The 27,958-nt window shown below is 41.2% G+C and overlaps 1 protein-coding gene across 1 annotated transcript; it reads left to right on the plus strand.

The window, feature by feature from the left end:
- The first annotated feature begins 117 nt into the window (after positions 1-117).
- Positions 118-27,958, plus strand: Exoc1l (exocyst complex component 1 like). Its single transcript, XM_042285463.2, has 3 exons — positions 118-654; positions 13,112-13,242; positions 27,549-27,958. Exons 1-3 carry the CDS (start codon positions 534-536, stop codon positions 27,813-27,815), a joined length of 519 nt encoding a protein of 172 aa, XP_042141397.2. The 5' UTR covers positions 118-533; the 3' UTR covers positions 27,816-27,958.

The raw sequence follows: 27,958 nt of genomic DNA on the forward strand, positions 1-27,958 counted from the left end.
AGAGGAGACCTGTTGGAAGTGTTAGGAGTCAACACGGATGCCTTTTTTCTGGGCAGTGAAAGCGAAGTTCTTAATGGAAGATGATCCCAATCAATAGCGCCAGACAGCTGATTTATATAATGGCCTCAAGCTGAAGTAGTGGTCTTTCTCTGCAGAGTGCTGCTGTGGAAGGGGAAAGGGTTGCCGACCCGGAGACTCCACAAGTAGATCGGTGGCCATCTGTCAGTGTTCATCAATACGTTCCCCCCTCCGCGAGCCCGCAGAGAGATCCCAGAGAGCAGCTTGCAGCAGGCCGGATGCTGAAGATGCCAGAGGGGGGTTAATACTGGATTTGGGCTGCTGAGGTGGGGCTGCCACTGAGCAGGCACCCAGTGTCGGGAGCCTGGCCCTTTGCTCCGAGTGAGAAGGTAAAGAGAGTGGGAAGCCGGAGGCTTGCACACCCAAAGGAGACATCTAAGCGGCAGCAAGCAGCGGCAGCAGCGAAGATAGAGTGAGTGAGCTTGAACTCAAACACGAGCCAGGTGGAACCCGAGATGTCATCGCTGGTGAAGGAAGACTTGGAGAAAAAACTGTTCAAGCCGCTGGCGCAGAATCTCTGCGAGTTTATTGAGATCGAGTTCTCGGTCCAGGACAGGTATTACCTCTGTGTGTCAGGTAAAGTAGTGCTGCTTTCTGGTATCATTTCAAAATGCAAAGAGCTCAAAGGTGAATGAATAAGGAGTATAGAGGAATCGTGTCTGTCTTCCTACCCAGCTCAGGAATGCATGGATCTTCTTGAGGGTTTAATTAGCCAGGTTAAGGAATGTATATTTTACAGACTTTTAAAAGCACTAAGGTGAACGTTATATATATTAGACAGCATTAATGATTCAGAAGAGAAACTGGGTCTGTACTTTTCTTGGTTTGATCATTTTTCCCCCTCCATCTTTTATCTAATTTGCTTCACAGCATACAATTTTGGTGTATGAAGAAGGCTCACTTTTAAAAATCCAATAGCATTCTGAATATGATTAAATGCATCGCAGAACCAAGTTATACAGCCATTCCCAATGCCTTTCTGTCTGGAACAGATACAGAACCTTAGACTTTTCCTCCTAGGACCTATTGAGCCTTTCTGGTGGTTAATTTTGAAGAAAGAAATTCTCTTTAAAAACATTCTCTTACAGAAAATTATTACCAATACTTTAATAGTAGAAATTAGTTCATGAAGATAGAACTTTACAGATGAGGGAACAAACCCTAATGTAAAGATCTGAAGTATAAAGTATTTAGTAAAATAAGAATTTCCTTCATGTTTTTAAAATAGAAGAAAATTGTCTGTGCACCAGCTTTTGCATTAATTATGATTTTCCAAACCTTTTATGAATTTAAATAGAAATGTTTGTGTCGTTATTGAATTGGGTGTGCAGCTATCCCTTTTCCTGGCCCAAGCCTCTCAGTACCCTTCAGGGGATTAGGAGAAAAAAGGTCAGAAAGTCTAGTGTTGGCTGCAGATGTTCCTTTTGAAAGGCAAACACCCATTTTCATACAGCTCATTATCTCTATCCTCCTGAAAACTGGTTTAGAAGAGCATTATAAACATGCCATGAGGAAGCCAAGCATCTTTGGGGAAAATTCTAAGAATTCTTTAGAAGGTCATAATTTCTAATAAATATGTAAGTATTTATCCAACAATAAGAATAGTAATACTTATCTAACGCCTAAGCTCATTATACTACACATATGAAGTATGGGGATTTGGCATGTCAACAAATGTAAGAGACTTAATCGACTCATAAAATAAATTATGTAAAAAGGTAAATTAAGATTACTTAATAGACCACATTGCATCCTCATCACCCAATCACCGAATTAAAAGGTATTTTTACCCACTATGCTAAAGAGGATGCCCATTCTAATAAGAAATATAATAATTTTTACCTGTTATGATTCATGCTTTATATAAGTAGCTTCTCGTTAGGTAGCATTGGCAGTATTTTAAAATAAAAAGTTTTAAAAATAAAATAGCCATGGTAAGTTATGAATCTAATTTATCAAACATATCTTAGTGACTCCCTTCAACAATTACATAATTAACTAAACTTGCTTTGTATATATCCTACAATTAAGCATTTGGAAAATATTCAGTGACTCTGATGTGTGCTAAGGAAGTCAAACTCTTCTCTAGATTAGGAAGACATGATTTTATGATATTCCACATAAAGTTGACACATTAAGCGTTGTTAGTTCCTCACTTTCATAGCTAGAATTCATTTCCATCAGCCTGGAAGCACTTTCCCAAAATGTAACACTTTATTTTAAATGACCATTACAAACACATTTCAACCAAACAACAGTTTAAATGTTCTTGACAGTCCGAAGAGTTGGGACCATGCTTTACCTGGAAAATATCTACTAACATGAATCAAGAGTCATTGGACACTTGTTGAAGCAGATGATTCCATACTTGAAGCACTGTCAATCTCCAGGGAGTAGAGGTCACATGATTGCCTCTTCATCCTCTTTAATCCAGTGGTTCCTATTTATGAGATCCATTGGTCCAGAGTAGTCATATTCCATTGTGCATTTTTCTGATTAAAGAAATTAAGATATTTAACCATGGCTGAACTTCCTTCTTGTCTGAATAATGTCCATCTTTTGCAGTGGTCTCAAAACAAGAACTATTTTCTATTAAATCTCGATGATTCTATGGCTGATATCAAAATAAGGCACCATAAACTCAATGTCCCTCTCAGTAGGTAGCTACAAAGTACATTGAGCATTCCCTGGGACCTACATCCTTTGCATCTCAGGCTTTGCATGGTGATTTCTCCCTGGGACTAGTCTATCCCACCATAAAACACCACTGTTCCTGGCAGTTAGAAGCAGCATCTTCCAGTGTAGGGAGGAGCTCTGTTTTTTGCAGGTTTGGGGGGGGGGGAGTCACATGTGTAATAAGAAGAGTTTGATAATCTGTGTTGTAGCATTAGCCAAAACTGTATGGGAAGTAAAAGGACGTGGTGGAACAGACCTGGAAATTCTTGACATGAGATCTTCTTGTGAAGTCTGACCCTGATTTGTTGCCTATCAGCTGTAAAATTGGGGATAAGATAATGATCTTTTATGACCTTATTGCTGGCATCTCTGAAATAGAAATAGAAACAGGATAGTTGCATATATGGAATCACAGTGGCTGTGAGAGCACACTGTCCAAGACCTACGCAAATCTCAAGCTAGATCAAATCCCACCATGGAGTGGGGAGGTGGCTAGGAACCCCTTCCCTAGCTGAGGAGCTATTGGCAACTGATGGCTGCTGGAAGAGGGAGAGTCGGCTGTCTTTAAGGGTATGGCCCTTGGTGGGTTGACCACGCTCCAGCAGATGGCCACATACCCAAGAGCATATGAGCACCACAAATTAACCTTAATCGTTTAAAAAAGGGTGGAAAGACACAAAGTTGAGTGTGTAGGTAAGGTAGGGGATGAATCTGGGAAGGGTTGGGAGGGAGTAAATATGATCAAAACACATTGTATGACAGTCTCAAAGAATTAATAAAAATGGTTAACACCTATCAGGGGCTCCCCTACTATTCTCCCTCCTGAATTTTTATTAAAGGTAGTTTATTTTTTAAGCAAGTAACAATAGGGCTTTAAAAGAAGCAGCTTTAAGTTTTAAAATATGTACAAAAATATTTAATGTCAACATATACACTGGATTGTGTGTGTGTATATATATATATGCTGTAATATATATGTAAATACATATGTATAGTAAAAATAAAATATATAATAAAGACTTGATATACTCTGTTACCTTTTAAATTATGCATATACTCATATATAGATTATTTTAAGTATTCTTATACTTTTAGGAAAACATTTTTCAATCATGGGTATTTTCTTTAATAAAAATCACTTTATTGTAATGAACTCCCAAATGAAAACAGCATGCAGCTAGATTAAGGCACCCACTCAAACAAATACTTGGCTAGTCCGAACTCTGCATTTTTTATACTTCTTTTTCAATTAAAAATTGTTTTCCACACAACATATTTTGATCATGTTTTCCCCTCCCCCAACTCCTCCCAGATCCTCTCCACCTCCCTACCACTCAACTTTATATTCTCTCTCCTCACACTCTCTCTCTCCCTCCCCCCCCCACCCCTCCCCTCTCTCCCTCCTTAAAAAAAAAAGAAACAAAAGAGAAAATTAAAACAAATAAACAAAAGACCAATAAGACAAAAAAAAATAGCAACAAAATGGGGGGTGGGAGTCTGCAAAAAACTACCAGTGAGTTCATTTTGGGCTGGCCAGCTACTCTCAGGCCTGCCCTGGACCACGGTTGATACACTCAGTGAGACTCCACTGGAGAAAACGGATTTTCCTTTTGCCAGCAGGCATCAATTGCAGATAGCTTCTTGGTTGGTGGCGGGACCCCTTGTCTGCTTCCCCTCTCAGTGCTGGGACCCCTTCTTGCTTGAACCTGTGTGGGTCCTCTGCCTGCTGCCGCAGTCTCTGTGAACCTCTCTTCATTCCTCTGAACTTCTGCACAGCAGGAGTGGCCATTCTGAAGCCATGGAGCTTTCCTTAGGGTTTTACATTTTCACTGACAATTACATTTTTATGAGCTTATCTGCCATAAAAAAAGAAAAGAAAATGACAGAGTTGAAACTAGAAAAACATTTAGCTTCATACCCTCCTTCATGCCTCGGGTGTCTTTAGCCTGCATTGTGTCCTTCCTTGCAACCTAATATTACCCTCTCCTGGTCCCTTTTCTAAATGTTATACTGGGCCCATTTTACACTTGTTTACTTGAATGTATAGAATGTATAATATTGTGAGGTCACCCAACCTCCAAGAGAATAAAACACCTGAATGTTCTCCCTGATGCTGATCCTGATCTATAATATAGACACTCCTAAGTACTAATCTGCAAATAAGTGATACTTGTCAGAGTTATGAGGACTGAGTATTTTTCTACTTACTAGGTTTTGATGCTACCCAGAACATTTTTCTTCATGAGTCAAAGAAAAGAACAAATCAGTCACTTCACTTATGAGTATTACATAAAATAATATGCAAAGGAAGCTGCTTGGAAGTACTTTTCAAGGCTCCATTCAGAACCCCTTGGTAAATTTGTGACTTCCCAGGATCTTATTCACAGAGACCACAAATCTAAAGAATGTTTAAAAGTTTCGATTTCACTGAGTAGCTTTTGGACACTAAATTGAGAACAGTTCTGCTAATTGATGATTGTTTGTGAGCATGGAAGTATGGGATACTATTTTGAAAAGTTTTCATATACATAAAACTGTTATCATCATGCCAACATAACGAGACTTGGGCCATAATATATCTAAGCTGCCATGTACAAATCCTGAGCACAGAACAGAACACAGGCAGCATGTGTATTTGTTTTCATTCTGTAATATAGCTATGGACATACTTGATTCTGCAACAGTATAGAAATTTGTGGCCCTAAAGAGAACACACTTGCAGAAATTATACTTTGAATGCCCTTTCATTATATTGGTTAAAGGGGGGAATTAATACAGAGTTGATTTATAAAACAAGTGTATATCTTACTAAAATTACATACAACACAAAAGTTATTACATAACTCGGTTACAAGCAAAATTCTGATATGTAAAATGTTGTCTACCAAAGTAGATTTCTCTTTCTCTCTCTCTCTCTCTCTCTCTCTCTCTCTCTCTCTCTCTCTCTCTCTCTCTCTCTCTTCCTCCCTCCCTCCCTCCCCCTCTCTTTCACACACACACACACACACACACACACACACACACACACACACACACACACAGTTATAACTGTGTACACACAAGTACCCAAACACACACTAAACAAATAAATAAAATCAACCATACACGCTCTATCCTCATCAATTGGTTACCTGAGACAGATTTTCCCAGTGGTTAATTTAACACTTTGGAGATATAAATATGTATATATAGATATACACAAAATGATCTACCAATCCAAGCCACACCATTTGTAGCATGCATAGAGACTTTGAAGTTTTGAAGAAGGAAAACTGCTTAATCATTTTCACTATTAGGATGAACTTAGTAGATGAGATGAACTCTTGGAAAGTCCTTAGCACTAGGCTGTGAGGTATGCCTACTCAGAGTCAGGTATGAGATCATTTAATGCCACTTCTGTGAATTATTTCCTGTCATCTTCATGCAGATGAGATGTTTTACAGATGTGGAAACAATGATCTCGAGAAGTTAAGTAATTAGCCTAAGGTTACAGACAATCATTCCAATTCTAAACCCAACTTCTTTCCACGTCACCACGTTTCTAACTGAGAAGAATTAATTTTACCTCTTAGCACGTGAGTGCAGGAACTTCAAGAGCTTCCTATGTTTTTGCTCATTCGTCGCTTCTTAGGGACAATAAGGTCAAATTACAGTTGCTCAAGATCACCCACCAGTAGATGACAATCAGAGGCTTGAAAGCCAGGTCCATTCCCGCTTACTTTTCTACCACGTGGCTTTCGGTAGGTATGCTGAGAATATTCTAGATAGGAGCTGATTAAACAAACCTGTGTAAATCCCACTGGATAGCTAGTTTTGTTTTTTAACACTTCCGTTTCTACAAAATCTGTTTCTTTCTCTTCCACGTGTCTTGTATTTCTATAAGTTCACCAATAACGTAAGCCCTAACTTGCTTAAAGCCAATCATTTTTACTATTCTAAAGGCTCACAGTGTGGCCTGAAATGGATTTTATAAAGATATTTCTAGAAAAATATTATTTGAAAATATGATATGGTGAAATCAGCCATAGCCATCTCAACAACCACAAGGCATTAGCAATAGAGTGTGACATTTCACTGAGGCTTTTAAAAGTATTTCATGATAACTTCTTCCATTATTTAATTTAAATGATGAAAACCATTACATAACACCAGATTATAAAACAAAAGAACCATCTATTTATTTAATGCATTTCTGGGAGGCTTAATTGTGAGTTTCACATTTCCTCGATCCTGACTAATTATTTTAAATCAATGACTGGTCCTCTTTCCATTAACCTCCTAAATACTGGCAGCTCTTTTAAAGGTGATGGAAAAATACCTTAATGACAAAGCTTGCTTTAAAATTAAAATAGTGATAATTACAAAGATTGGAATTCTGAAAATATTTACTGAAATATAAGCCCTGGAAAAATTAGAATAAAATCTTAAATCCAGAACAGGCTATTTCTACAGTTCCCCAGAACTGTAGATATCGCCCCAAACCACAGATATCACCCCTAAACCATAGTTACAAACCATGTCCCTAGATATCACCCCAAACCATAGCTATCACCCCTAAACCATAGTTTCAAGCCAGGTCCATCGATATCACCCCAAACCATAATTACAAACCTGATCCTCTAAGAGAAAACAACTCCCTAACAGTTACACTTTGTAAAACGCAGTTGGGTTCTTAAGACGATGTGACAAGTTTCCATTTTCCAGCTGCATTAATGTGGAGACAGCCACTTAATTCCAGCTGGCAGCAAAGCTCAGGCGTGGAAATTAGGGGTTGGGTCAACTCCAGCCTCAGCAGACTCCTTTGGCTCGTGGCTAAAGAGAACTCTTGGAAAGTCCTTAGCACTAAGCAGGCTGTCTTGTCAAATGAAGGAGGCTGTTCTCCTTCTGCACTACATCATCTTGGAAAAACTTAACTTTCAGACACACCCTTTATGTTTTTTCTGAGTCTAGTACTAAGCTAATGACCATGATGGTAAGGAAATTTGATGACTGGTAGGGATTATCTTCTTAACATCTTTCCTCCTTTCCCTGTCTCCAACCCATCCTTTATGGAACTTCCCAAAAGAGTGTTTTAATGTTTTCTTTTTTTTGTTTTTTTTTTTTTTTTGTTTTTGTTTTTGTTTTTTCGAGACAGGGTTTCTCTGTGTAGCTTTGCGCCTTTCCTGGAGCTCACTTGGTAGCCCAGGCTGGCCTCGAACTCACAAAGATCCGCCTGCCTCTGCCTCCCGAGTGCTGGGATTAAAGGCGTGCGCCACCACGCCCGGCTGTTTTAATGTTTTCATAGCTGCTCAAAAGTGCTGAGGATAAGTGAGGTTGAGTGCTCGGTCCTAAACAGGACATGGGTACACCCCTTTCCAGGGTCAGGGAATAGCAGGAAGGACAGGAGGAAAAAGTCAAAGAGCCAGAGGATGAGGCGGTATACTATGAAATACAGCCTTCTGAATGTCGCATGACTGTTGCATTCATGAGCCTGCCACAGCTGTGGCTACCTGCACAACACACACACACACACACACACACACACACACACACACACACACACACACCAAGAAAGTAGGAGGTAGGGCTAGTCAGGGAGAGGAAGTCAATAGGAGTGCAAGGGGATAAGACAGGGTGATGGGAATGAATACAACAGCATGCATTGTACATGTATATGAAACTAACAAAAATAAAATAAAGAGCCGGGTGGCGGTGGCGCACAACTTTAATCCCAGCACTCGGGAGGCAGAGGCAGGCGGATCTCTGTGAGTTCGAGGCCAGCCTGGCCTACAGAGTGAGTTCCAGGAAAAAAAGGCTCCAAAGCTACACAGAGAAACCCTGTCTCAGAAAACCAAAAAATAAAATAAGCATGCAGAATATAAGATAATATCATGAGGTAAATATATTTAATTAATACATTACCTAACTGCATATATTGTATATCTAATTAATATAAATTATGTTTGCTATCTCAGCACTAGGAAGGTGGAGGCAGGCAGACTCTTGGGGCCCCTGGCCAGGCGGCCTCACCCACTCAGTGAGAACGGCCAGTGAGAAACCTTGTCTCAAAAGGGAGGCTGAGCAGGACTGATACCCAAGGTTGTGAGTGTGTGTGTGTGTGTGTAAATTCTGAATAAGTCTAAAGAATAAATATCTTTACTTGATTAAAAAAAAAGAAAATGTTCTAAAATTTAAATCATGGCCTCTCCATCTATTTAAAGCTTTTCGGTGACACCCCCGTATACACAGTTTTCAGAATAACGTCTGGACCTGTTCCAGGCCTTTCAGGAACTAACTCCTCCCTCACCTTCTTCCTCCTACCTGTCCACCTTCTTGCTTCATGCCAACAACGCCAAAGACTTGCCAAGACTCAGAAGTGCCCAGTGTTTGGGGCCTTTGCACCCATGCATTGCTAAGATTGCCTTTATCCCTGTCTTCATTCTAGTAAGTTCGGTTGCCTGTTACAACTCAGATTCCTTCCTCTCTAAGCCTTTCCTCCTACACCCAGATAGTCGGCCATGCCCCTCCTCTCTTGTCCTGGCCACGCCCCTCTCCTATGCCATCCTCCAACAGAGCCTCATTCACAGCACTTTTCACAGCATCCTTAGCGTATTTCCTTCTGAAGCCCGCATTCTCTGCAGTCGCAGTGAGAGCAGGAAGGGTGCCTTATGGGAATTCATTATTTTTTTCAATTCCTAGCACTGTGCTTGATTCACAGGGGACATTTAAATATTTATCGGCTTAATGAAGTGGATGAGTGATTCCACAGTCGATCAGCAGGCTTTCATAACTCGTAGACTATGCCGTGGGATTTGCTCCCTGAAAATCATACTTTTGTAGGATGCCCAATTACCTCTCCCAATCTCCTTACTCCTGTTGTCTCCCCGCCCATCGACGGCTGGTGAGACAGGAAGCTGGGCCAGTAACAGTACTGATGGCGGACCTTCTAACTAGATAGACACAACCGCCTCCTGGTGGAAGCTGTAAAACCTTCCGCGCCTCCTCTTCAGCCCACCAGCACGCTCCGCTCCTTGTCCTCTTCTCTTACCATCTTCCTAGGCTAACATCTAGGCCCATGTGCATGGGTCTCCTTTGGGGCTAGAAAAATACAGACGTGCAGGAACACGCCAACTTCTCACAATGTCGGGAAGATCCCAGAGTCTCAGCATCATTGGCCCCAAGTTAAGACCTGTAATTGATGTCTTCTCCAGACATGCACCTCAGTTACTTCCTCTGTCCCCAAATGTGTCATCCTTCTCTTCAAATGCCTCTCTTCCTGCTAGCTTTTAGAATCCTACCTGGCCCAGGGGCCAGCACACAGCGTACATGCAGTCTGTGTTAGTGCATGGAGTCCTCTGCAAGCCACCTTCTCCAGTCACCATAAAGAAACAGCCTTCAAACAGGAGTCAACAATCTTCCTCCGATTCCGATTCAGACCCAGACCCATGCCCCTCTGTCTCACCTCAGGGAATCCCCAAGATCAGCCTCAAACTCTGAGCTATTCTCATTATCTGATTTCTGTGGCGTCGTGCCATTGGCCTGCCTCTTCCTCTCCCCTCCAGCCTCTTAGCGATCATCTTTTCTCTCCACTCTCTCACTTCTTTCCTCTGAAGATGTCCCCTTGAGTCTCCCCTGGAAAACCATTCTGCAGACACAAGTCTCAAATCACTCCAAGACTAGGAAACTTCCATCTCAATCCCTCCTGAGTAACTTGCAGACACTGCACATGTACATCAACTGCATCCCACCATCTGGCCCGCATCCCATCCCTTTCCATGTGGACTCACCACCGTTGTTTGCTCTCCACCGTGGAGCATCCTAATCCAGGGTCATCAAAGCCTCCTCTTAAACTTCGCTTCAACTCGTTGATTTGTTTACCACCCACACACCATTCTGAGGCTACTGCCAGCCTTTAGCAAACTAAATAAAACCCTTCAAACGTGATTGTCTACCGGCCACTCTCCTCGGTCATTTGTGTGTTTCAACTTTTCCGTGTGAGTCTGTTTTCCTCTCGTGTCCCCTTCCTAACACCGGTGAGTGACCTTTATTCTCTGGAGACGAATTACCTCTGGTAAACCACACTGTAGTGGTGTCAGGATTTGACTCCAGGACTCTGCACAGCAGAGCCCCCTGAGAGCATTGTCTCCCCCAAGGCCCTTCAGCTCCACTTTCTTCTCTAATGAGTCCTGTGCATTGTGCTGCCAGAGAAATTCCTGCACAGGACACCATGTTATTAAATCCTGGCTCACAGAGGGAAGGGGGACTGTTGGCTAGGTGTCACTGTAGGCGCATACACGGAACCCCTGACCCAATGCCCTCATGTTGGACTCATCAACTGGCTCAGACTCCCTTCTCTAGGAGGCGGGACTCACTCTGTTAACTCTGGCATCACGGTCACTTCTGGGTCCCCCAGATTTGGATTCTCCAGAGGATGAATGCTAAACATCACAACTCCAGAGTGTTTCCTGCTTCTTTTGAAGTCCAAAGTCATTCAAAACAGTTTAACAACTTTCCAAACCTAGCTAATCTTATTGTCCACCATATGTTAATACCAACCAAACTACACAGTCCACTCTCTTCCTTTCACCTGATAAAATTTAGCTCCCATTGTCAGCCTCCTCATACTGTCCTCTCCTAGAAGTACCCACATGGTGATCCTCTAATTCCCCACTGGATGGCCTGCTCATGTCACTCAGCTATGATGATGAGTATATTGTAATGTATTGCTTTATAGCTACATGGCTAGAAGGTCACATGTCTTAATGTGTTTTGTGCTACTATAACAAACTGCTGGTGACTTAGTAATTTATAAAGAACAGATTCATTTCTCAGAGTTCTAGGAGGAGATGAGGATTCCAAGGTTGAGGAGCTCACATCTGGTGAGAGCCTTGTTACATCATCTGTAGTGGAAGTCAGAGAAAGAGTGTGAGAGTGAGAACACGAGAGGAGAAAAGAGAGACCGATGTTAGGCCGAGCATCCTTTCATTAGGAACATACCCCCACAAAAGCTACCCCACCCCTGCAGTCACACCATTGATCCATTCATGAGGGCTCTGACCTCATGACCTAATCTCTTAAAGGCCTGGCCTCTCAACATTGTCACAATGCAGATGAAGTTTCCAGCACAAGAACTTGGGGGGACCCACTCAAATCACAGCAGCCTGCCAAAGGAAACCTCCCAGAACCCAAGTAATCCTTTCCCAAAACAAATTCCAGTCTCACTTCGAGAAGACACAATCAGCTTACAACCTGCCGGGTGACATTAACTATCTGCAAGGAAAACTTCAGGCACCTCATCTATGGCCTCTGCCACCTCCTTACAATAACCTGGTAGATATGACCCGTGGATAGTCTTGTCCTCCTACTGAAATCCTGAGCATCAGAGCAGAAACCAGGTCTCTCCCTTCTCTCCCTGTGCCACTTATAATCTGTGCAGCAAATAGCAAACACTTGCTAAATACTGAGTAATTTTTGAATCATCGATAATTTTAATAGAACAACTCAGTATTCCAAAGAGACCAGAGACAAATGATTTCAGGACCAGGAAATTATTGTTCTCGTTTTGTTCACATTAAGTACGGAAGGATTTCCCCCATGCCTCTCAAAGTAGAATAATAACACCCTCTGTGCTGGTGGCACATTTTGAACACTAGAGTTGGAGAGACATGGGCGAGAATCTCAAACGTCATCAAACAAGTCACTGGAAGATGTGTCACAGGCACGTCTGCATTTAACGGTTCACAGCAGGTTTAGAAGAAATGTCGCTCTTCAATACTGAATCGCTGTATGAGCAGAGCTGTTTGCTATTCGTACCTTATTTTCTCATATGCTCATCAACTAAGATTCTGACTTGTTCTAGTGAACATTTTGTCCTCGACTGTCTGCTCGTGCTCAGCCTTTTTTTTACACTGCATTTTTGTTTTGTTTTGTTTTGTTTTGTTTTGTTTTGTTTTTCGAGACAGGGTTTCTCTGTGTAGCTTTGCACCTTTCCTGGAACTCGCTTTGTAGACCAGGCTAGACCCGAACTCACAGAGATCTGCCTGGCTCTGCCTCCCAAGTGCTGGGATTAAAGGTGTGTGCCACCACCGCCCGGCATGCCCAGCCTTTTATTTTCTGCCTCACCACAAAGCCCAGAGTTCAAAGTGCACTGCTCAGTGTTCTGACGGACAGCTGTCACAAAATAAAGTTAATGTCTTGAGCAAATCTGGGAGCATGTTGGCAAAAGTCCAGGTTACACTGGGATTTATATTAGGAGTGTACTTATAATTTTAGTAGAAGGTCATTAAATAAAAGGGAGGTAAATAAATACTGCAATGTGACTTGGAGAGTATATTAAAGTAAGAGTTTGTATAAACGAAGTTTTTTTTCTGTCCTACAGTGACCAAAACTGATGAAGTAAAAATCATCATGGTAAAGCACTACAGAGTAGGCCTGGATGAAAAGTATGAAGTAACAAAAAAGTGGTCTTTGAATGATCTTCAGATGATTGATGGAAAAGAAGCAGATACCGTAAGTGTTAGCATTCTATAAAGGTAGCACAGGATCGATACGCAGGAGATCGTTCCGTTCGATGTCCTGCTTTATAGATTCTTGGCATGTCCGAAGTGTTAAGATGACATTATATTGTTCTTAAGTGGTATGGATTAATTTCCTGAGATGATCTACACTGGCTTTTATGATTTGCTTTTATGAGTTGGAAACTGAATTTTGTCTATTAAATCTAAAAGCATCTTCCCTAAGCTCTTCTTGACAGGTTAAACACAATCTACCAGTCAGTCTTACAACTTTAAATGCTACTTTTTCCAACAGTTGACATTTCCAAGGCCACCCTCTCAAACCCAGATTTTTCTGGTTAAGTTTTGGGAATTCCTTCCTTCTCTAGGCCATAAACATTTGATGTTGCCAGTGACTCATTGACTGTTCCAGTCAAAAATGTCTGAACTTTGTCATTTTCTGAATCTTTATGCACTCTGTTATTAGCTTTTTGGTCACCTAGAAATACCGCTTTTAAAACTGAGTATATTTGACAAGATTCTTGGTCAAAGAATTGGGATATGTCATTGTTTTGTGTCCTAAGTACTCAAATTTTCTGAAAATATATTTTACCTAAATGTTGAGGACTTAAAAACTGATTAAGCATATTATGGCATGTCTACAATTAGATTAGTTTGTACTCAATACAAAATGTTAAACCTTAGATTTTACACATAAATATACATATGTGTAGGTGCATTTATATATAAAACAAACTTTAATAATAATTCCCTGAGTGATAGTGGTTCAAATTTTGAGCTATTGTCTTCATTATACTTTTTGGCACTTACCAAATTTTTATATTGCATTGACTCTTTTATTTTTCATTTTTCTTTATTAAGAAATTTTCTACTCACTCCACATACTATCCACAGATCCCATCTCCTCCTTCCTCCCACCCCCAGCCCTCTTTTCCAAGCTACTCCACATCCCCAAATCCCCCAAATCAAGGTCTCCCCTGGGGAGTCAGCAGAGCCCAGCACACTGAGCCTAGGCAGGTCCAAGCCCCTTCCCACTGCACCAAGGCTGTGCAAGGTGTCACACCACAGGCACCGGATTCCAGGAACCTGCCCATAGACCAGGGACAGATTCCAATCCCCCTGCCTGGGTGCCCCCCAAACAGTTCGAGCCAAACAACCATCTTCCATATCCAGAGGGCCTAGTCCAGTCCCATGGGGGCTCCACAGCCACCAGTCCACAGTTCATGGGCTTCCACTAGTGTGGTCCATCATCTCTGCACATCCTCTCATCATGATCTCGACGTCCCTCGCTTGCAGTATCTCTCCTCTCTCTCACCAATTGGATTCCTGGAGCTCAGCCTGGTGCCTGGCCGTGGATCTCTGTAACTGCCTCCATCAGTCATTGGACAAAGGCTCTATGATGACAGCTAGGTTATTTGCTAGGCTGGTCACCAGAGCAGACCAGTCCAGGCACCCTCTAGACCACTGCCAGCAGACCAAGGTGGAGTCAACCTTGTGGATTCCTGAGAGCCTCCCCAGTACCCTGCCTTTCCTATTCCCATGATGTCCTCATCTATCATGGTATCTTCCTCCCTGCCCTCCCACTCTGTTCCTGTTTCAGCTTGACCCTCCCATTTCCCTATGTTCTCATCCCTCAATCCTCACCCTCTGCCACCCCCACACCCAGTCCACTCATGTAGATCTCATCCACTTCTCTTTCACAGGGTCATCCATGTGTCCCTCCTAGGGTCTTTCCCTGTTAGCTAGCCTCTCTGGAGTTGTGGGTTGCAGTCTGGCCATCCCTTCCCTCACAGCTAGAATCCACTTATGAGTACATACCATGTTTGTCCTTCTGAGTCTGGGTTACCTCACTCAAGATAATATTTTCTAGTTCCATCCATTTGCCTGCAAATTTCATGATATCAATGTTTTTTACTGCTGAGTAGTACTCCATTGTGTATATGTGCCATATTTTCTTTATCCATTCTTCAGTTGAGGGGCATCTAGGTTATTTCCAGGTTCTGGCTATTACAAATAGTGCTGATATGAACATAGTTGAGCATCATCTATCCCTGTGGTAAGATTGAGCATTCCTTGGGTATATGCCCAAGAGTGGTATAACTGGATCTTGAGGAAGACTTATTCCCAATTTTCTGAGAAACCACCATACTGATTTCCAAAGTGGCTGTACAAGTTTGCATTCCCACCAACAGTGGAGGAGTGTTCCTCTTGCTCCACATCCTCTCCAACATAAGCTGTCTTCAGTGTTTTTGATCTTAGCCATTCTGACAGGTATAAGATGGTATCTCAGAGTTGTTTTGATTTGCATTTCCCTGATGACTAAGGATATTGAGCAATTCCTTAAATGCCTTTCAGCCATTCAAGATTCTTCTTTTGAGAATTCTCTGTTAAGCTCGATAGCCCATTTTTTAATTGGATTGTTCAGTATTTTGATGTCTAGCTTTTTGTGTTCTTTATATATTTTGGAGATCAGTCCTCTGTCAGATGTGGGGTTGGTGAAGATTTTTTCCCATTCTGTAGGCTGTCGTTTGGTCTTATTGACCATGTCCTTTGCTCTACAAAAGCTTCTCAGTTTCAGGAGGTCCCATTTATTAATTGTCGCTCTCAGTGTCTGTGCTACTGGTATTATATTTAGGAAGTGGTCTCCTGTGCCAATTTGTTTGAGATTACTCCCTACTTTCTCTTCTATCAAGTTCAGTGTAACTGGATTTATGTTGAGGTCTTTGATCCACTTGAACTTGAGTTTTGTGCATGGTGACAGATATGGATCTATTTGCAGTCTTCTGCATGTTGACATCCAGTTATTGCATTGAGTCTTAATAAGAAATCTACAGCACGTTTACCAACCCGTGGTTTAGAAATTAGCTGTCCTCATCCAATTTTAGCCCATTTGTCTCCCCTGCCTCTTTCTCAAATATTACCTTTGTCATAGTTATTTTTGCTGAGTTTGGCTGGTGTCTGGGAACATGTGTATGAAGCCTACTTCCAGCTGAAGCATTTAACTGTGTTCTATTTCTTCCCTACTTTTCCTGGCCTCTAATTTCATTGCAAAATTATTGATTATCCCCTTTTCAATTTGAAGATCATGGTTGTTGAGCGTGAACCAGATAAAAATGGAAAACTCACCCTTTCTGCTTCCCTTATTACTTAAGGATCTACCTGCAATACTAAATTGCTAGGAGAAATACTATATTACCCAAATAGTTGTTCATTCTCTTAAAAACTTCTCCTCCTGGCTCCTCTGGGAATTTCTACCTTTCTCTTGGGGTTGAATCCTCAGGAGTAAGTACTTATTGTGATTTTTATCACTAGTGATGATACAGTGGTATTTTTATCAATGGTAACGATACAGTGGTAAATAGAGCAATTTCAAGCTAGTTGTCAATTTTAAAATGGAAAGGACCGCAATTAAATTCAATTTGTAAAGCAGAAACAAAAATAATTTTGGATTTGAAGAATGACTAGTATAACAAGAGATAGGCTACTGTACCAAAGCTGGATTGGGCTGGCTGAGATTTCAGTTCTTATCCTGGCTCTGCCAGTAACTACATGGGTCTCCTAAATGTCACCTCTTCGAGAACTATTACCCCAATTATATACAAAGGATTACTACCAATCCATGAGTTGCCTTATTAGCTCTAGAATTTTAACAGAGAAAATGAGGAGAGTGGGAAGGAAGGAGAGAGGGAGGAACAGACACTTGCTCAGCCTTCAATTATTAGGCTAAAGGAAAATATCAGTCTTTTCTAAGTATTTCAAAGACGTGAAAGATTTTCCCCACATGATGAGGGGCAAGAATTGGGAGAGAAAATAACCTAGAGGCACAACCAGCATGATTTCCTTTGGTTGAGATTCTCTGTAATCGTTCTTCAACTACCACAATGATAGCTAGAAAATAGTTGCTAGGTGTGACTTGCAGAGTGCTGCCTTGAAATCATTGCACCACTGTTCGTCATTCATTTTTGTTTTGTAAATAGAGTCTTACTATGTAGCTCAAGCTGTCCCGGAACTCATTATGCACCTGCTAGTGGCCTCCCAAGTGCTAAGAGTGTAGACGTGTGCTATTGTGGTCAACCTGTCTATTACTTTTGTAAAGCACTGGTGTGAATATAGAAGGGTGCATGTATGCAGATATGTGTGTAAGTGTGCTTGCCCGCATGTACGTGAGGCTGGGGGTCACTTTCAGATCTCTTCCTCAATTGCCCCCCCTTTTTTGTGTGTGTGTTTGTTTTTGTTTTTCGAGACAGGGTTTCTCTGTGTCCTGGAAGTCATTCTGTAGACCAGGCTGGCCTTGAACTCAGAGATCTGCCAGCATCTGCCTCCCAAGTGCTGGGATTAAAGGTGTGTGCTACCACTGTGTATGCAGGCTGTTCCCTGCTTTTCTTTGAGGCAAGGTCTCTCAACAAACCTGGGACTTGCTGGTTTTGGCTAGACTGGACAGTATAGTTAGTACCAACAATCGCTGGTTATTGAGCCTTTGGAATCCTCCTGTCTCTGCTTGCTTGCTCCTCCCTGGCACGAGTGTTACCAGTGCATGCCGACATGCCTAGCTTCTCACATGAGTGTTGCGGATTTGAACTCAGATACTCATACTTGGACAGCAAGCACTTATCCAATGAACCACCTCTCCAACCTCTAGTCTAGAGCGTGGTTTTGTTATGTCTTTTAAATATTGATTGTACAAACTAAGGGAGTATCTTAATGTAAGTATCAAAGGCTGGGCAGAGCTGAAAAAGGGACCATCCATTTATTAAGCTGTATACTAGCAGCTTATATAACTGATCTCACAAACATGTCACAGCAACTCCATCTAAAATGATGGTCTAAAGCAGTGGTTCTCAACATGTGGGTAAAGATCCCTTTAGTAAAGACTCCCTCACAGGAGTCGCCTAAGACCATCAGAAAACATAGATATTTACGTGATGATTTGTAACAGTAGCAAAATTACAGTTATGAAGTAGCAATGAAGATCATTTTATGGTTGAGGGTCACCACAACATGAGGAACAGTATTTAGGGCTGTAGTATTAGAAAGGTTAAGAACCACTGATCTAAAGGGGAGGGCTGTTAAATCAGATAAATAATTTGCACAACAGGAACTCAAGGATCTTAGTATTCTTGTGTGGTTTGGACCTTGCCAGTTTCTTTGTTATTTAGGACAATGCTTAATTCCATCCCTCCTTTCACAGATGCACTCACATCACCCCAGCACACATCTGTTGAGAACTTACTAGTTGCAATAGATAAATACCAGGAATGCAAAACAAATCATGTGAACTCTGCCCTCCAGGCTAGTTAGGAGCAGGGCAGAAAGTGTATTTTGTAAATGGAAATGTGTTTTGGACACTACTACAAAGCATTGCCTTTTCTATTGATAGCAGCAAGGATTGTAGTGATTTTAACACAACAACAACAACAAAAAATCACTAGAAACAGCAAGAGCTATGGATTTTTTTGTCCATATCTGTCAAACGACTTCACGGCTCTCACTATTTGCCAATGCTTATTCTACATTGTTAATTCAAAGTTATCAAGTTGGTCAACTGCACAGTGTCAAAGGGTGGTTAGCCACCCAGTGTGTCCCCATTTGCTTCCAAAGTAGTGTGAAGGGCCGATTTCTTTTTTCTAAAATGTATTTTACATACTAACCACAGATCCCTTTCTCATCCCTCCTCTTGCTCCCCACCCCCAATCTACCCCTTATCCCCTCCTCCAACAGGGTAAGTTCTCCCATGTGGGGACAGCTAAGCCTGGTACATTCAGTTGAGGCAGGACCCAGCCCCTCCCCTCTTCATCAAGGGTGAGCAAGGTTTTCCCACCATAGGTAATGGGATCCAGAAAGCCAGCTCATGCACCAGGGATGGATCCGGATCCCACTGTCAGGGGCTGTTCAAATAGAAGGGACCGATTTCTTAATCCACATAGGGAGAAACCTATGGCTCCCTCCAGAAGTCTACAAGAGGATTTGTTCTCTTCTTCCATCCTTACCCACCCTCTAAAATGTACTGGAAAAACGTGATAACTACACATTATATGACGTTTTATTTATACAACTGAAAAGACATGGATGTTCCAAACATTCTTTGCTCCTCTTTGCTTTTTCTTTTCCTTTCATTGAAAATAGACTTTTTTCTCATATAATACATCCTGATTATGGTTCCCCTCCCTCTACTCCTCCCAGCTCCTCCCCCCATCTAGATTCACCCCCTTTCTTTCTCTCACTAGAAAACGAGCAGGCTTCTACAGGATAATAATGAAACAAAAACTAACACATCAGAATTGGCAAAACAAACAGAAGGAAAAGAGCCCAAGAGAAGGCACAAGAAACAGAGATCAATCCACTCGTTCGCACACTCAGGAATCCCATAAAAACACTAAACTGGAAACCATAATATATACTCAAAGAATCTAAAAGGTAAAAAGATAAAATATAGATAAAAATAATAAGATTTTTTTTTAAGGAAGAGCCCTGACACAATATGAGACAAGGAACCTCCACAGATGCCTTGGAGTTCATTTTCTCTTGGCCATCTACTGCTGGGCATGCAGCCTACCCTTAAGAGCAGTTTGATTCCCCAGTGAGACTCCCTTGGGGGAAGCCAATTTTCATTTGCAAGTGGTTATCAATTGGGGATTCTCCTAGGATCCCCACTGGTACGGACCCATACAGGATCTGTGCGTGCTGCCTCAGTCTCTGTGAGTTTGTGTGTGCTCCTATCATGTTGATTTAGAGGGCCTTGTTTTCTTGGTATCCTCCATCCTCTCTGGTTCTCATACTTCTTCCACCTCCTCTTCCTCAGGGTTCCCTGAGCCCTGGGAGAAAGGATTTAATGGAGACATCCCGTTTAGATCTGAACAAGGCACTGATCTACGATATAGCAGGATGTCTTTAGAAGTAATTTTATTATTGGTTTGGGGGTTTTTGGTTTTTTGGGGGGTTGTTTGTTTGTTTACAGTAGTATTTGGTTTTACCCTTGGCTATCTGCTCTCAGATTCTTGGTCACAATGGCAGTGTCTGGTATGGGTTCCCTCTTGTGGAGGGGGACTTAGGTCAAATCAGATGTTGGCTGGTCACTCCCACAGACTTGGTGCCACCATTGCACTAGCACATCTTGCAGGCAGGACACCATTGTAGATCAAAGGGTGGCGCTGGGTAGGTGTTCACATGTCTCCTCTGGTAGCTTGCAGAGTACTTTCCTGTGACAAAGACCCTGGAACATAGGGGCAAAGGCTCTATGTAGACTCCCCTCTTCTCCATGCTCAATGAGTTTTATAAGTGTTGTCTTCAGCAATTGGGGCTTTGAAATCAGTTTGTGGAGAGCAACCTATACCTAGTCTTGGTGATAGCCCGGTTGTTTGAGGATTTCTATGGGACCTCTTTGGCCAACAACTAAATTATATGTCATCCAATCATTGAACTGGAAGCTTCATTTGATGACAAGAGATGGCCAGTTGCAGTTCCATCTCCCCATTATTTGGTGACTTCATTTAGATCACCTTCATATATGTATATATTTTAGGAAGCTTCTACTGTAGTGGGTTTCCATGTGACCCCTCAAATGACCCTTAATTTTAGCTATCTCTCCTCACATTCCCTCCCTCATCCCCTCTTCCCTTTCTGTCTCCATGTGATCCTCTCATTCCAGTCTCTGCCTCAACCCGTCCATAACTATCTATTCTATTTCATTTTCCTGTGGCGATCTATCAGTCTCCCTTCAACCCCCAGTCTCTTACTCATTACCCAACCTCTATGGTTCTACAGATTGTAGCTTGATTATCATTGACTTAACAGCTAACATCCACATCTAAGTAAATATATACCATTTTTTGTCATTCTGGGTCTGCATTAACTCACTCAGGATTCTTTTTTTTTTTCTGGTTCCATTCATATCCCTGAAAATTTCATGATTTAAGTTTTTAATGGCTGAGTAATAATCCATTATGTAAATGTACATAATTTTCTTTATTCATTCTTCTGCTGAGGGACATCTAGGTTGTTTCTAGTTTCTGAATATTAATAGAGCAGCAATGAACATAATTGAGCAAGTGTCTCTGTGGTAGGACAAAGTGTCATTTGGGTGAACATCCAAGAGTGGTATTGCTGGATATTGGGGTACATCCATGCCCATCACCCTGAGAATTTACCACACCAATTTCTATAGGAGTGGTACAAGTTTGCACCCCTACCAGCAATGAAGGAGTGTTCCCCTTGCTCCACTTTCTCGCCAGCATGAGCTGTCACTTGTTTTATTGATCTTAGCCATTCTGACAGCTGTAAGATGAAATCTTAAAGTAGTTTTGATTTGCATTTCCCAGATGAGTAAGGATATTGAATATTTCTTTGAGTGTTTCTCAGCCATTTTGAGTTTCCTCTTTCGAGAATTCTTTGTTTAGATCTGTACCACTTTTTTTTTTGTTTGTTTGGGGTTGTTTGTTTTCTTGATATCTAGTATTTTTAATTCTTTATATATTTTATGTATTAGCCCTCTCTCTAGTAAAGGAGTTAGTAAAAATCTTTTCCCATTCTGTAGGCTGCCACTTTGTCCAACTGACAGGGTCCTTTGCTATGTAGAAGCTTCTCGGTTTCATGAGGCCCCGTTAATTAATTGTTGATCTTAGTACCTGTGCTAATGGTATTGTGTTCAGAAAGTTGTCTCCTGTGCCAATAAGTTCAAGACTATTCCCCACTTTCTTTTCTATGAAGTTCAATGTTGAGGTCTTTGATCCATTTGGAGTTGAGTTTTGTGGAAGGTGATAAGTATAGGTCTATTTGGAGTCTTCTACATGTAGCCATCCGGTTTGACCAGCACAATTTCCTGAAGGTGTTGTCTTTTTTTCTAATGTGTATTTCTGGCTTCTTTATAAAAAATAAGGTGTACATAGGTATGTGAATTTATCTTCTGGGTCTTCAATTCAAATCTATTGATCAATATGTCTGTTTTTATGCTGATACCATGCTGTTTTATTAATATAGCTCTGTAGTACAACTTGAGATCAGGGATGGTGATAACTCCAGCAGTTATTTTATCATTTGGATTGTTTTAGCTGTCCTTGGTGTGTGTGTGTGTGTGTGTGTGTGTGTGTGTGTGTGTGTGTGTGTGTGTGTGTGTGTGTGTGTTTCCAGGTGAAACTGAAGATTCTTTTTCTATGATCTGTGAAGAATTGTGCTGGAATTTTGATAGGGATCATATTGAGTCTGTAGATTGCTCTTGTAGCATGGCTATTTTTACTATATTAACCCTACTTATCCATGAGCAGGGAAGGTCTTTCCATCTTCTGATATCTTCTTGAATTTCTTCCCTTAATATCTTGAAGTTTTTATAATACAAGTCAACTTGCTTGATTAGAGTTACTTCAAGATTTTATATTTTTCGAAACTATTGTGAAAAGTGATGCTTCTCTGATCTCATTCTCAGTTTGTCATTTGTACATAGTAGGCTTACCAATTTTTGTGAGTTAATTGTAAACTACTTTGCTGAAAGTGTTTATCAGCTATAGAAATTTCCTGGTGAAACTTTTAGGATCACTTATGTATACTATAAAATCATCTGTAAATAATGATACTTTGACTTCTTTTCCAATTAGTGTTCCCCTGATCTCCTTCAGTGTCTTATTGCTGTAGCTAAGATTTCAACTACTATATTGAATAGGTATGGAGAGCATGGACTGCCTTGTCTCATTCTTGATTTTAATACAATTGCTTTAGTTTTTCTCCATTTAAGTTGATGTTAGCTATTGGTTTTTTGTAAACTGCCTTTATTATGTTGAGGTATCTTCCTTGAATCCATAATCTCTCTAGGACATTCATCATGAAGAAGTGTTGGATTTTGTTAAAGGCCTTTTCTTCTTTTAATGAGACTGTGTGTTTTTTTTGTCTTTCAGATAGTTTATAAGGTGGATTACATTGACATATTTACATATATTGAACCATCCCTGCATCTTTGGGATGAAGCCTTCTTGATCGTGGTGGATGATCTTTTTGATGTGTGCTTGTATTCAGCTTGCAAGTATTTTATTGAGAAGTTTTACATGTATGTTCATAAGGGAAATTGGTCTGTAATTTTGTTGGGTGACTATGGCCTCATAAAACTAATTGGACAATGTTCCTTCTCTTTCCATTTTGTGGAAAAAATTTGAAGAATATTAGCATTAACTCTTTTCTGGAAGTCTGGTAAATTCTGCACTAAAACCATCCAGCCCTGGGCTTTTTTCTGGTGGGGAAGGAACTTTTAATGACTACTTCCATTTCACTAGAGGTTATTGGTCTCTTTACATTGCTTATCTGGTCTTGATTCAACTTTGGTAAGTGGTATGTATCAATAAGAATTATCCATTATTTTCCAGTTTGGTGGATTACAAGCTTTTAAAGTATGTTCTTATGATTCTCTGCAGGTCCTAAGAATATGTTACTATGTCCTCCTTTTCAGTTCTAACTTTGTTAATTTACATCCCCCTTCTCTCTCTCTCTCTCTCTCTCTCTCTCTCTCTCTCTCTCTCTCTCTCTCTCTCTCTCTCTCTCTCTGCCTTTTACTTAATTTGGATAATGGCTTGTCAGTTTTTTTCTCAAAGAACCAATTCTCTGTTTCACTGATTCTTTGTATTTGTTTGTTGTTTGTTTGTTTTGTTTCTATGTTATTGATTTCAGCCCTGAGTTTGATTATTTCTTCATTTTGTTCTAGAGTTTTCAGGTGTGCTGTTAAGTTGCTAATATGAGATCTCTCCAGGTTTTTATGTAGACACTTAGTGCTATGAACTTTCCTCTTAGCACCACTTTCATTGTGTCCCGTAAGTTTAGGTATGCTGTGTATCCGTTTTCATTGAATTCTGGAGTACTAACTTTTTTAAAAAAAAAATTCTTTCTTGACCCATTTTTCATTCAGTAGAGAGTTGTTCAGTTTCCATGAGTCTATAAGCTTTCTGTTGTTTCTGTTGTTGATATCCAGCTTTATTCCGTGGTGATCTGATAGGATGTAAGATGTTACTTCAATTTTCTTGTATCTGTTGAGATTTGCTTTGTGTCCAAGCATGTGGTTAACTTTGGAGAAAGTTCCATGCAGTCTGAGAAGGTATGTTCTTTTGTGTTTGTGTGAAATGTTTTGTAAATATCTGTTAGGTTCATTAGGTTTATAATATCAGTTAGCTCCAGCATTTCTCTGTTTAGTTTTTGTCTACATGATCTGTCTATTGGCAAGAGTGGGGTATTGAAGTTTCCCACTATCAGTACATGATTTAAGCTGCCATTGTGTTTCTTTTATGAACTTGGGTGCCCTTGTGTTTGGGGCATAGACGCTAAGGATTCCAGTGCCCTCTTAATGAATTTTTCCTTTGATGAGTATGCACTGTCCTTTCCTCTCTTCTAATTAGTTTTGGTTTGAAGTGTATTTTGCCAGATATTAAAATGGTGACACCAGCTTGCTTCTTAGGTCCATTTGTTTGGGATATCTTTTTCCATCCTTTTACCCGAGGTGGGGTCTCTCCTTGCTGTTAAAATGTGTTTCTTAGATGCAGCAGCAGGAAAGATCTGTTTTTTCATCCATTCTGTTAATCTATGTCTTTTTATTGGGAAATTGAGACCATTAATATTGAGAGATATCAAGGAGCAGAGCTTGTTGATTCCTATGATTTCAGTTTTGGGGTGTGAGTGTGTGTTTTCCCTCTTTTGATTTGCTTGTCTGGGATTATTTATTCCTTGTATTTTCTTGGGTATAGTTAACTGCTTTAGTTTGGAGTTTTCCTTCTAGCACCTTCTATAAGGATGGATTCGTAGATATTGCTTAAATTTGTTTTTATCCTGGAATATCTTATTTTCTCCATCTGCTGTGATTGACAGATTTGCTGGGTATAGTAGTCTGGGCTGGCACCTGTGATGTCTTAGAGTCTGTACAACATCTGTCCAGGTCCTCTATTGAGGAGTCAAGTGTAATTCTAATAGGTTTGCATTTATATGTTACTTGGTCTTTTTTCCTTGCAGCATTTAATAGTCTATTTGCTTTATATGTTTGGTGTTTTGATTATTATGTGCTGAGGGGAATTTCTTTTCTGGCCTAGTCTTTTTGGTGTTCTGTATGCTTCTTGTACCTTGATAGGCATCTCCTTCTTTAGGAAAGGGAAATTTCTTCTATGATTTTTTTTTTAAATATTTTTTTGTACCTTTGACCTGCGTTTCTTAGATGTTCTATGTCAGGAGGTTTTTAGAGTTAACATATTATTTGACTGGGGTATCTACTTCTATCATATTTTCAAAGCCTGAATTCTCTCGCCCATCTCTTACATTCTTATAATGATGAGGCTTGCCTCTGAGGTTCCTATTTGGGTTCTTAGGTTTCAGTTCCAGATTTCCCCCAGTTTGGGTTTTCTTTATTGATTCTAGTTTCACTTTCGGGTCTGGAATAATTTTGTTCATTTCCTTCCACTGTTTGTGTGTGTGTTCATAGATTTCATTATGGGATTTATTCATTTTGTCTTTAAGGACTTCTATCATGTCCATAAAGACTAGTTTTGGGGTTTTCTCATGCTTCAGCTCTGTTGCAGTACTTAGGGCCTACTGTGGTTGGGTTGCTGGCCTCCAGTGGAGACATATTGTCCTGGATACTCTCTATTGTGTTTTTATGCTGGCATCTAGGCATCTGAGTTTGGGGAGACTGTAATTCTAGTTGCTGAAATCTGGAATTGTCTTTGTTGGGTGGGTGTTTTGTTCCTTGGTTTCTGTTGCCCTCTCTGGTTCTCAATAGAGTGTGGTGACTGTGTGTTGCCTGGTAGGAAGTTATTCTGGGATCTGATAGGTGTGGTCATTGGGGTTTTCAGGTAAATGTGTTCCTAGGCATTGGGAGTTGACACTTAGGAAAGGGGATGGGCTAGAGAGGGTTGAGGGGGTCCACAGGAGGGAGGAAAGCAAGTTGTTCCGTAGGAAGCATGTAGGTCCTTATGCTCACAGATAAGCACTAGAGAAACCAAGAATGTTAAACATGCAGGCTTGTCTCTTCAAAGGGAGAAATGTATGACCTGTTTTCTACCTGGTTAAACGTCTGATGACTTTTGTGCTGTGCGGCCCAAGACCACACCAGATCATCCCCCAGACCCTTACCTTGAGCTTAGTTTCTCAATCTGTAGAACCTGTCTTTATGAAAGATATCACTTATACTTGACAGTTTCAATGTAATCACGTCTCAGGCTTTGATGTACATCAAAGTGGGGTGGAGTTAATTATCACCTGAAACTTTTTATCAAACAGTGCTGTGTTTAAATATGCCTAAAATAAACTACTGAATATCAGACTCTCAATGTTTGAACCAACACTGGCTACCGAATCGTGTTGAACCGAACTGCCTTCATGTCTCTGGGATGGCCATCGACACTGTCCCCCCAGGGTCTGCTTAGTCTCCCGGGAATGGAGGCAGAGAGTGAGGAGAGGCCACAACAGCCAGTTTGTTACAGAGCTGGAGAGGAGACTAGAAGAGTGGATATGGAGGAGAGAAGGAAAAGTGAATATGTGAAGCTTGCCTACAGTCTTTGCTGGCCTACTTGCTCCTCTGGCAGGCTTGGCTGGCAGGTTCCCAGAGAAAGCTTGCTGGCGTTATGGGCTGGGATAACAGATGAGTGAGGAAGAGGGCTGGAGGAAAAGGTCTGCATGATCCACTGGAGATGGGGGCAGAGAAGTGGGGTGGGGGGCAAAGCTGGTGGTCTTCTGCAAAAATGGTGTGAGACTGGGAGATTGGATTTGGAGGAGAGAGGAGAGTGGTGGAGATCTGTAGTTAGGCTACCTGCTTTCCTGGCCAGAGTGGCCTGCAGGTTCCCAGGGAATGCCTGCTGGAGTTGGGGGCTGGGGTGAATTAATGCATTTGGGGAATGGTTAGAGTAGAAGATCATGTGGTCCACTAGAAAGGGGAGGAGGGGAGGAGGAAGGGAGGTTGCAGCAGGTGGTCTGCTGAAGAGCTGGGTATGAGTCAGGTAGATTGGATTTAGAAGACTAGAAGGAAAGATGAAGATCTGCAGCTAGCCTGCCTGCTTCTCTGGCCAGAGTGGCCTGTGGGCTCCCTGGGAATGCCCGCTGGAGTTGAGGGCTGGGATAAAGCAAAGATTGTGCTGCTGACTTTCAAGAAGTGATTCCGTTTGGCTCTCCTGGCTTTGGAAAGCGGATCTGTGGATTTTAGAAATATATCTGATACTAATACTTTACAATCAATAGGCACAGCCAGCAGACCATGGGATCCTGGAAATGACTTTGAATAGAAAGTAAACCAGCTCTCTCTCTCTCTCTCTCTCTCTCTCTCTCTCTCTCTCTCTCTCTCTCTCTCTCTTCTAGGACAATCCATTTTTTGACCTGCACTTCAACAAAGTGTACCGTTTGGAGGCCTACAGCTGTGCCTCTAAGTACTCCTTCGCTCGAACAGTGAACAGGCTGAACCATGTGTATCTTAAGAAGGACTTACACCTCGTGAACTTTGATTCAACTTACATTAACGATGACTCCATTTGGTCCTCCAACAACAAGGACTGCCTGGTCCTCATGAGAATATGCTTTTATGCTTTCAATCTTGTGTGCCTGTCACTGTGTCCCCTGCCACTTTGAAGATGGAGCCCAAAGCCCTTCATGAATGTCTGAAGAAAATGGCTCTCCAGTTGAATGCTGATAGTCAAATGTTTGTTTTGCCTCTTCCTCGATGGCTATTATTTATACTAAAATAAAATGGGGCTTTGTGAATTGCAGTGAAA

This window comes from Peromyscus maniculatus, chromosome 10 (assembly GCF_049852395.1).
Source record: "Peromyscus maniculatus bairdii isolate BWxNUB_F1_BW_parent chromosome 10, HU_Pman_BW_mat_3.1, whole genome shotgun sequence".
Taxonomy (NCBI): Eukaryota; Metazoa; Chordata; class Mammalia; order Rodentia; family Cricetidae; genus Peromyscus; species Peromyscus maniculatus.